At 34.7% G+C, this 11,072-nt stretch overlaps 2 protein-coding genes across 6 annotated transcripts; both read right to left on the bottom strand.

Annotated features, from left to right (window-relative positions):
- Window positions 1-1,192: 1,192 nt before the first annotated feature.
- LOC120319983 (olfactory receptor 2AP1-like) lies at window positions 1,193-4,746 on the bottom strand. 5 transcript variants are annotated; one of them, XM_039369390.1, is made up of 3 exons: window positions 4,593-4,746; window positions 4,114-4,202; window positions 1,193-3,463 (listed from the first exon to the last, which is right to left on the bottom strand). In XM_039369390.1, exon 3 carries the CDS (start codon window positions 3,441-3,443, stop codon window positions 2,505-2,507), a length of 939 nt encoding a protein of 312 aa, XP_039225324.1. In that variant the 5' UTR covers window positions 3,444-3,463; window positions 4,114-4,202; window positions 4,593-4,746; the 3' UTR covers window positions 1,193-2,504. The 5 variants fall into 5 exon arrangements, with proteins under 5 accessions (XP_039225324.1, XP_039225328.1, XP_039225327.1 ...); XM_039369394.1 differs by lacking the exon at window positions 4,114-4,202 and having other exon boundaries at window positions 4,593-4,739; XM_039369393.1 differs by lacking the exons at window positions 4,114-4,202; window positions 4,593-4,746 and adding an exon at window positions 3,989-4,113.
- Window positions 4,747-8,024: 3,278 nt separating this feature from the next.
- Window positions 8,025-9,934, bottom strand: LOC120319986 (olfactory receptor 1038-like). The gene is made up of 2 exons (XM_039369399.1): window positions 9,855-9,934; window positions 8,025-9,587 (listed from the first exon to the last, which is right to left on the bottom strand). Exon 2 carries the CDS (start codon window positions 9,512-9,514, stop codon window positions 8,582-8,584), a length of 933 nt encoding a protein of 310 aa, XP_039225333.1. The 5' UTR covers window positions 9,515-9,587; window positions 9,855-9,934; the 3' UTR covers window positions 8,025-8,581.
- Between the last annotated feature and the right edge of the window lie 1,138 nt (window positions 9,935-11,072).

The following is an 11,072-nucleotide window of genomic DNA, read 5'->3' as shown; positions in this document are numbered from 1 at the left end:
CCAGATTCTATGTCTGAGAACTAGAATTGTCAGACTCCTAATTTCTAGTCTAATGCTTTCAATTACTAAACTTGTTCTTTTGTCTTTTTCTATGTTTTTCTTTCTCTTTCTAAGAATCACTTCAGAATAATAGAATAACAGAGTTTGAAGTTCTTCTAGTCCAGGGCTTTTCAACCAGTGGTACGGGTACCACCTGTGGTACATTGGCACCTTGCAGGTGGTATGTGACCATCCTAGAAAAGTAGCGGGGGAGGGGAATGAGCTGAACCGGTGGCAGCACTGCACAAGCCTGAGCGAGAGATGGCTGGAGCTGCATGGCTGTCAGGGCTCAGCGGAAGTGCCAGGATCAGTGTCGCTTTCCAGCTGATCGGTGCTTCTTCAGGGTGTCAGTGGAAGAGCCAGGATCAGTGCCACTTTCCAGCTGATTGGTGCTTCTTTGGGGCTGTCAGTGGAAGCGCCAGGATCAGCGCCAGGCTCCAGCTGCAGCTCGGTGTTGATCCTGGTACTTCTGCTGAGCCCTGAAGAAGCACCAATCAGTTGGAAAGTAGCACTGATCCTGGTGCTTCTGCTGAGCCCAGAAGAAGCACCGATCAGCTGGAATGTTGCAGTATCTCCAGGGTCTTGTGATTTATATTCAGATGCTTGGCAAATGATTCATATTTATGACGGTCAGTGTCCAGAGTCATGTGAATTGACCAAAACCTGCTACAACCACCCATCAGATGGGGGGAATAAAAACCAAACATCCCCCACCCCACCCCCATTGCCAATCCTCAACAGAAATGCTCAAAACAATGAAAACCTCAGACAGGAGGAAGAGCGCCACTGGGTGGGCAGGCAGGTGTCTTGCTCCGCTGTGGCTTGGGGGGCACTTTTTTCAGTGCCATTGTAACTTCTAAGAGTCACTAAGCAAATTGTTGTAAGTCAAGGACTACCTGTACTTCACCACTTTTTTGTTTTTTGGGGGGGTCATCAAGTTTTTGACACCTTGCTAGCGACTAGTGGTACTCGCATATTGCCATATCCTAAAAGTGATACAATGGGTGAAAAGGTTGAAAAGCTCTCTTCTAGTCTAACCTTCAACTCAAGCAGGAGATCTATCGCATTTCAGACAAGTGTCTGTCTAGTCTTTTCTTAAAAGCCTCCAGTGATGGAATAATCACAACTTCTGAAGACAAGCCACCAGTTAATTGTTCTCACTGTTAGGAAATTTGTCCTTAGTTCTAGATTGCTTCTCTCCTTGATTAATTTCCATCCATTGCTTCTTCTTTTGCTTTCTGGTGCTTTAGAAAAGAGGTTGACTCTCTCATATTCATTGCAGCCCTTCTAATATTAAAACACTACCACTGTATCATGTCCTTCTTTTTACTAAACTAGACATATCCAATTCCTGCAACTGTTCTTCCTATGTTTTAGCCTCCACCCCTTTAATTACTTTTGTTGTTTTTTCCTGCACTTTTTCCAGAGTCTTAACATTTTTTTTAATAATATATTTTTTACAATAGGGTGACACATTGCACAGTAGTATAGCAAGAGCAATAGCACTCAGACTTATATAATGCTTCATAGTGCTTTACAGTCTTCTCTAAGCAGTTTACAGAATCAGCATATTGCCCTTAATAATAATCTGTTTATTATCAATAAACATTTTATCAATCTTGAAGGAATGAAAGGCTGAGTCAAACTTGAGCCAGTCATAATTAAACTCTTGGCAGTGAGTTAACCTGCAATACTTCATTCTAAGCACTGTACCACCATGATGTAGAGAAGCAATGGTAAAATTCTTGTTTGAATATAGATAACATTAAATAATAAAAATATAAAAAAATATTACATTATATACATAAATATAATAATGGTTGAGAACTTCCATATAGTAGAAAATGTGAAGAAGAAAACATATCTTTCCAATTTCTATACTACCAGACTCTCTACTACTATGATAAAACAATATTCATTTTCATTTCCTATACATTATCTTCCAATAGTTGACCTACTATTCTAAATAACACAATTAGCTACAAAATGAAGAGGAAAAGAATTTTTAAAACAAAATTAAAATACCATTTAAGCACCTTTTCTAATGCTATATAACTGTATTTGTTCAGAACGGTATTTGGATTCATAAAAATACTTCTATTTCTGCTGGCCAATAGTCTTCCCATGTTCTGAATAATTAAATGAAATTTTCCTGTCTGATATTTATTGTAACACCTGGTATGATTCTGGACATCAAATCATAATTTCATTGGAAGTACTTTGTCAGACATCAGTGAAATTAGTCCTATAATTCATTTTAATGCAAAATGCATTTTAATAATTTATATTGTATTGCAACATAATATATTTGAATAATGTAACACTTCCAGACTTTATTTGAAAAGCTTTTTTGTATACATTTTAAAAATGAATCACATATTTAATCTTTTTTTCATCCTCCACTATGTCCTCCTACAGTTTTCCTCCCTTTTTTTACATACAGTAAGCAACTTTCCTCTGACTTCCTATGAAATTAAATTAAAATTTCTGCAGATATTATTTCTTAGGGCATCTTTGACTTCCTTATTTCTCAGACTGTATATAAAGGGGTTGAGCATAGGAGGCAAAACTGTGTATAACAAAGAGGAGATTTTTTGCATCTCCCTCCTAGTTGCAGCCTTAGGTGTCATATATACAATAATTAGAGATCCATAGAAAATAGAAACTACAATCAAGTGAGAAGAACAGGTAGAAAAAGCCTTTTGCCTCCCAGTAGTAGAGGGAATGTTTAAGATGGCAATAATAATATAAATGTAAGATGCAAGTGTCAGAAGAAAAGGAGGAAATGTGAATACAGAAGCCACCAGGAAGCTCAAAATTTGCACTGTACTAATATCACTGCAGGAGAGTCTTAGAATAGGAAAATATTCACAGAAGTAATGATCAATCTCATTGGAGTTACAGAAATTTAACTGCAACATCAAAATGAGGACTACCGTCAAAGCCACAAATCCATTGATCCAAGACACAGCTACTAGTTGTATACATGTCCAGCTTTTCATGATGATCGCATAATGTAATGGTTTACAGATTGCTAAATATCTATCATAAGACATCACACAGAGTAAACAGCATTCTGAAGATACCAATGAACCAAAGAAATATAGTTGTGTAAAACAGCTGTTGAAGGAAATACTCCTGTTCCCAGTCGAGAGAGCTGAAATCATCCTTGGAAATATATTGGAACTGTAGCAAGCCTCTAGAAAAGAGAGGTTCCCCAGAAAAAAATACATGGGGCTTTTAAGATGTGGATCCAGGACAATCAGCAGAAGAACAAGAATATTTCCCATTATGGTCACAATGTAAATCATTAAAAAGGTCAGGAAAAAAAGAACCTGCAGTTCAGAGAATTCTTGAAACCCCAGCAAGATAAATTCTTTTATCTTCGTATGGTTTCTGACCATGATAGATATGGGAACAAGTCCTGAAAGAATGGGAAATACAGTTAAAGGGGAAATAGGCAAATCTATATATAGGAAGATGAAATTTAGCTAAATTGATGCCCTCTTCAAAGCAAAATGTTTATAAGCAGATAATTTTACTTTGATCTTAAATATTTTCTGTTTAAAGAAACAATTTAATAATTGAGGTCACTACTCAAGAGACCGAGATAAAAATTATAACTTATTTTTTTAACACCCATAGGATCACTGTTTAGGTAAAATGCACTAGTGAACAGTTATATGCATCAGCGATTTCTGCAAATCAGCCTGCACACAGATATCTTTTTTTGTTATTTTCAGATACATCTCAATAATATTGAAAAAAATATCTCTTAATACATGCAAACAAGTAAACATATAAAATTGAAACAAGAGTTTATAATTATTGTAAAATAGGGTGAAGTAATTAGCTATTACCCCAATTAGAACATTTGATACCATATTTATCTGTGTTTATATCATTTGTTTGAGAGAGACAAAAGCTATCTCTATATCCATTTCTCTACCTTTATCCTATCTCCTTTGTCTCTGTCATTTCATCTTTATATATCTTCATTTATTTCCTTTGATTTTATTTTAAAACACAGTGAGGTAACGGTGTTATCATTAAAAAAAATCAGGAAAAAAGCACCTGCAATTCAGAGAATTCTTGAAACCCCAACAGGATAAATTATTTTATCTTTGTATGGTTTCTGACTATGATAAATATTGGAACAATTTCTGAAAGAAATAATGTGCAATATTATTAAAGGGAAAAGATATAAATCTACATATAGGAAGATGAAATTTAGTTAAATTAATGCCCTAGTCAAAACAAGATGCTTATAAGCAGATCATTTTTCTTTGATTTTAAATATTTTATATTTAAAGATATAATTATTTGATCTCAAGACTGAACACATTTTTGAATTAAGCATTGTCTGAGATATTTAATTTTTAAACATGGCTCAATATGTTCTTATTCTCAAATCTATGCAAACCTTAATTAAAAATAAATAAGTAAAAAAATGGAACAATAGTATATAAAAATTACAAATTAAAAGAAAATAAGAAATAGTCATCTTTCCTGTTTATTGATTATTCACTAAAATAACTTCCTGTGTTTTATACCATTCTTCTTCTTAAATATCAAGCTGTATTTTAAAAAAAAATCTTCAAAGGATAATAACTTCCTTTCCAATGAAATTATTCAATATATTTTTGTTGCTGTATTTCTGAGAGAGGCATAACAACTAGTCTCTCTCTCTCTCTCTCTCTCTCTCTCTCTCTCTCCATGTGTGTGTATGTATGTGTGTGTGTGAGACAGATGTGCCTATATACACAATCATATTGCACACGGACATATATGTGGAGATTTTCTAAGTGGTATGTGTGTGTGTGTGTGTGTGTGTGTGTGTGTGTGCCTATCCATATCCCTGCACCTGTCTATTTACAAACACAAACATATGTTTGTTTGTTTGTTTGTTCATTCATTCATTCATTCATTCATTCATTCATTCATTCATATCCTTAGTTATGTGTGTGTGTGTGTGTGTGTGTGTGTGTGTGTGTGTGTGTGTGTGTGTGTATTTGGAACAACTTCAATTAATTAGTTACCAGTATTATAAACTTCATTTTGTGAAAGTTTTCCATATATTCTAATATTCCCCTAACAGCTTGCGTAACAATTACATCTGCATGATCATGGGAAAACAAAACAAATATGAGTCTCTAGAGTTTTTGGCCTTAAAGAGAAGATTAATAAATAAAAAGAAGCTGTCATATTGTATGTAAAAGATATTTTATTTATTTGTTTCTCAAATTTAGGTATTGCCATCTCATTCAGACTTGTGTACGTCCAACACTGCTGTCTGATGTCCAATTGGAGTATAACCATTGGCCACCTCACATTGACAATTCTTCTTACCTCAGTGAATCAATGCAGAACTGATGCAGGGAAAAGCACATGAAGATAGGTAGATAGATAGATAGATAGATAGATAGATAGATAGATAGATAGTGTTGCATCCTTCGCGAAATGGCAAGACATGAGAAGCAGTTGTAGTTCTCAAGACTTCTTTATTCTTAGTTCAGCTTACAGTTGGAAGACGCCGGCAACGCCCAAAACTCTTGGCCTCTTATATAGGCCATTCCCGGGTCAATCTGCAACTTTTGGCGTGCCAGCACTTGCACATGCGCGCAAGTACTGGCAACAGCCTGTCTGGTCCCGGGCAACTTACACCTGCCCGGGACCGTTTGCAATGCCCCGAGCCTGCTTGCACAGGCTCAGGACATAACAGATAGATAGATAGATAGATAGATAGATAGATAGATAGATAGATAGATAGATAGATAGATAGTAAAATAAATGGGTTCTCTGAGACTGAGATCTAGATTATTTTAGTCCATATTATAAGACAACATTGGATATCAAAGGTATGATAGAATCAAATTTCAACTAAACATTTGCATCCATTGGTAATAAATGATATCTCGGAAGCCTGCCACCTCTGTACTGTTCTCGTCCTCTGCAATACCATTTCCCCGAGGTCCAGTTGACCCCAATCCTGCTGCTTTTTAGAAAAGCTTCAAAAATATGGCCTTTTAATATGCCATAAGTGAGGAGGATTTGTCACATTACTGCACTGAAATATTCTTTCTTGTTTTTTCTTTATATGCACATACAGTGTGTGTGTGTGTGTGTGTGTGTGTGTGTGTGTGTGTGTGTGTACCTTACATTTAGCTCTTGAAATGAAAGAAGATACATAACTAGTAAATAAATCCTCCAAGTAATATTTTCTAGTATGTTTGAAATACAGACATATGGAATGGGCCACAACAACATGTTAGTCTGATCACATTCAAATATTTAACCCTAACTAAGGATTAAGATTGTTTCACAACAAAAATATGTATGAATAGTTAACACATACCAATGTTAACAATGTGTGTGTGTGTGTGTGTGTGTGTGTGTGTATGTATGTGAGGAGTGCTTTCTCAACTTATTATTTTCCTAAGTTTCTTTTTCTGATTGCCTCTTTTTCTTTTTCCTAGGCAACACCTCCTCCTCTCTTTGGCTAAGGCCATTCATACATTTATTTATACTTGTAGATAAAATGTCTGCCTCTAAAAAAGGTTTGCTATGGAGTAGAGGATGACTGATGAAATCTACTTGGTTGCCATCTGGACTATTTTAAATACCTATTGATATGATGTGAAATTTAACTACATTCTGTTATTCAATATCAAATAATCAATTTTGCCCATTTGAAAGGTTTATTCTAAAGACAACTGGTAAAGAGGGAGGATGACAGAGACTCATTTTTAAGTACTTATAGATACCAGCAGTAAAATAATCTCTTAAAACTTGAAGACTCAATCCTGTTGTTAGAAAGGTGGCCTTAGATTCAATAAGTAAATATGAATAACCATGTTTTTGCATCTGTTTTCAATGATCTTACCTACAGCCTTAATGCAGCATTTGATAAACCTTTGGGCACATGGAAAATCTATGTCTACAGATTTATAATTAAGGAAATCAGCCTAGTTGTGCATTAATATTTGTTCAAATAACTTCAACACTTCAGCAATACATTCCTTGCCTTAATATGATAGAAACTCAGTATTGTTACTTAGTTCCTTAGTGCTTAGATCAGGGGTCTTCAAACTTAGCACTTTTATGGCTTGTGAACTTCAACTCCTAGAATTCCTCAGCCAGTGTGCTTGGCTAAGGAATTCTGGGAGTTGAAGTCACAAGTCATAAAAGGGCCAAATTTAAAGACCTGTGGCTTAGGTTTATATAATTATGAAGCTTCCAGATCCAATAGCACATAGAACTACCCACAAATATTTAAAACAATTAACATGTTCAATTTTATTCATTGTAACTGGCCACATTTTTAAAGTCTTTTTTAAGCATAGACCACTACTATGGTTTTATGGTAGTTAATCACCAAATATTGTCAAATAATAGTAATGCCCTTAGCATATAAGAGATCTGAAGTGGGTACAAATTAAATCAGTGAGATGGCGTTAGGGAATTTAGGTAAAAGATAAATAACATGAAGCCCAAAGTAGAACTTCGTCTGTTTCCTTTCTGACAGGTTAGCACCTGTAAGGTTACTTCTGATATTACTTTTCATACAAACACTAAATGAGAAAAATATGAATGTCTATGCTACTGTTTTCCAATTTCCACCATTAGATTTCTCTGGAAATGAAACCAGATATCTTTGTATGGGATACTTTGCTTTATGAGTATATATTTCAATTTAATGGTATAAAACCAACACATAAACAAAGGTAGGAAAAATAGAATGAAAACCTGCTTGTTCATTATTTCATAGAATAGATTCCTTTGTCCAATCCTGCAGTTTTCAATCTAGAGGACATGCATACAGCTTACTAATTATGCATAAAGACTAATGAATCTATCAATTATCCAGATCTGCTCAGTTCACTTTCTTGAAGCTGAGGATAATGATGGCTTCATCCAGCATGGAATATGGCTTATTTGATCCATGTATGTGAAGAGAGAGGAAAAAAAATAAGAGTTCATCCAGCAATATTTAGCTTAACTTTATTTTGTGTGTATGATTGGTTTATTATTGATATTGTGTGTGTTTGTAAAACAATATAAGAAGTATTGTAAGATAATTCTAAATACTATATAATAATCGTAAAATGCAAAAATCATAACAATTTCCTAGTATAGGTACCATAATAATATGAACATTTGACAACTGATTTTATGGTTGATTAAAACCGCTACAAAATAAATGTTGTAAAAGAAAATGTTAAAGTACAATAAAGTGAAACTGATATTTCCCACAAAGACCAAAACAATGTAATGATTGTTGAAAATAAGAAGCAAAGTGTACAGGGAGAGATCAAAGCTATACATACCAAACTTTTCATACTTGACTTAAGATGTGAAAAACAGTCAGGATGATCTGTCAACAAATTACTGAAATAATCCAGAAGGGACTTAATTGAGATATGAACTAACAGATTGGACATATTTGAACAAAGATGTTAATGAACTCTCATGCGAAGAAGGCAGAAAGTTCAAAGATTTAAAGTAAGATTCTTACTAATGTTCTCATTTTGAACCATCATAATTATCCTCTGTAAAACTTAAAAGATATAAACTTTATTGATGTCTTCTTCATGGCATCCTTCATCTCCTTATTTCTCAGGCTGTAAATGAGAGGATTTGCAACAGGGGGCAGGACTGTATATAACAGAGAAAAATTTTTGCTAACTTCACTAAGTGCTTCAGATTTTGGTAACAAATATACAATCATGATGGCTCCATAAAACATAGAAACCACTATTAGATGAGATGAGCAAGTGGAAAAGGCTTTTTTCCTCCCAATAGTGGAAGGAATTTTCAAGATGGTAATTATGATGTATATATAGGAAGTCACAGTGAGGACAAAAGGAGGAAGTGTAAATGCAAAGGTAAAGATAAAACTTGTAAGTTCTACCAGGCTGGTGTCACTACAGGAAAGTTTTATTAGTGGAAGAGTGTCACAAAAGTAATGATTAATTTCATTTTGACCACAGAATGTAAGTTGTAGCATTAAACTTAAAAGGATCAAAGCAGCTATAAAGCCATTTATCCATGAAGAAGCTGCTAGCTGGATACAAATTCGAGCATTCATACTCATTGCATAATGCAATGGTTTGCATATTGCTAAATATCGATCATATGACATTACAGACAGGAGATAACATTCAGTAGCCACTAGCAAGCCAAAGCAAAAAAACTGCAAAAAACAGCCATTGAATGAAATGGTATTTTCATCAGTCAATAAGCCGATCATCATCTTGGGTACAATATTTGAGATATAGCAAGTTTCCAAGCATGACAAATTTCCTAGGAAGAAGTACATGGGGGTATGAAGATGTTGATCAACTGCAATTAAAATTACAACAAGAATATTTCCAGCCATTGCTATAATATAAAGCATTAGAAAAGTAAAGAAAAGAGTAGACTGCCATTGTCCAAATTTTCCAAACCCCAAAATTATAAATTCTGTGATGTTCATCTAACTTCTTTAGGCCATTTATTGCATAATAAAAAATGCATATAATTTGAATAAACAGATCTTCTATTGTATCCTGGGGAAAAAAAGAGAAATAGGATGTTATAAATCAATAACTAATACATTCCATTGGAAAAGAGGACTGGTAATTCTTTTTTCACTCATTATCATTTCTGCAATAATGATTTTATGTTAAGGGACAATTGAATATTGTTTTTTGCAATGCAAACACTCTTTTATTTTGATGAATCTTTTTGTCAAGAAACCCATTTTTTTAAAAAAAAATACTTTCTTTTCATTGAACATTGTCAGAAAAAAAATTATGAAATATAAAGAAGGTTACCTCTGTGATATAACAGTAAGTGCATCTTTGTGAGTCTGAATGACTATTGCAGTATTTCATTATTTAGTCTTCACTTTTTGAACATTTGTCTTTCTGGTGATTGGGAGCTTACAGAATCATAATCTGCCTCTGTCCCTCTAGAGAGAACATTAATTATCCCAAGGAGAAATGTTAATCTGGTGCCTATTGCTTCAGTTCATCATATTAATACTGCTGTTCTTCCTGAAAACTTTCCTCTAGCTTCCATAGCAAAGTATGTCAAGAAAACTTTGTGTCTCCCCCATTTAGTATTAGGCCATAAATCTTGTTTTCATAACTTTTTTATATACAAAGATATATTTCTTTTTTTTAAAAAAATCTACCTGCTATTAACATTGTAACCAAGAAGCATCAGCTTTCTATTTCCCAATTTTTACTTTGGACAAAAATATACAATAAAAAAATGTTGGGGGGGGGGGAAACTAAAGCAAAGTTGATAGGAAACATTCTACATTCATTGTCTAGTATCCAGTGATACTATATCTATGGAAATCAGAACTATCAGGGATCATAAAATCAATGGTATTCAGTACAGAGTCAGTACTGTTGATACTTAAATAATCATTGGCAGAACTGAGAAGGGCAGTGCATCCTTCTGTGCCTTGATCAACCTTGTGTGCCTTGATCAACCATGATACCCTTCTGGATCAGGGGCTTCTTTGGGAATGTGGGACACTGCAGTACAGTGAGTTGTCTCCACCATCAACAGGTAATCCCAATAAGAAGGGGAGAGATCATGCCTACTGCCTCTCTTTCGGGTGCTTCAAGGATTGATTCTTCTCAACAGGGCTACTTTTCAGACATGTGCAATACTAATAATAATAATTTAAAAAGATTTTTTTTTGTGAAACTGAATCCTGTTGTTGTTGTTGTTAATTGTGAAGTTGTGTCCGACCCATCGCGACTCCATGGACAAAGTTCCTTCAGGTCTTCCTGTCATCTACCATCTTCTGGAGTCCATTTAAGTTCATCCCTACTGCTTCAGTGACTCCATCCAGCCGTCTCATTCTCTGTCGTCCCCTTCTTCTATTGCCCTCAATCTTTCCCAGCATTAGGCCCTTCTCCAGTAAGTCCTTCCTTTTCATTAGGTGGCCAAAGTATTTGAGTTTCAACTTCAGGATCTGGCCTTCTAAAGAGCAGTCAGGGTTGATCTCTTCTAGGACTGACTGGTTTGAACGC

Source organism: Crotalus tigris, unplaced genomic scaffold, assembly GCF_016545835.1.
Source record: "Crotalus tigris isolate CLP2741 ecotype Arizona unplaced genomic scaffold, ASM1654583v1 scf7180000021055.717220, whole genome shotgun sequence".
In the NCBI taxonomy this organism is placed as follows: domain Eukaryota; kingdom Metazoa; phylum Chordata; class Lepidosauria; order Squamata; family Viperidae; genus Crotalus; species Crotalus tigris.
Note: the sequence above shows the minus strand (reverse complement) of the source record. Positions and strands in the feature narration are given on the sequence as shown.

Bases quoted from the DNA above. Each gene is read 5' to 3' on its own strand.
- LOC120319983 (XM_039369390.1), bottom strand. From the start codon at position 3,443: ATGGTCAGAAACCATACGAAGATAAAAGAATTTATCTTGCTGGGGTTT.
- LOC120319986 (XM_039369399.1), bottom strand. From the start codon at position 9,514: ATGAACATCACAGAATTTATAATTTTGGGGTTTGGAAAATTTGGACAA.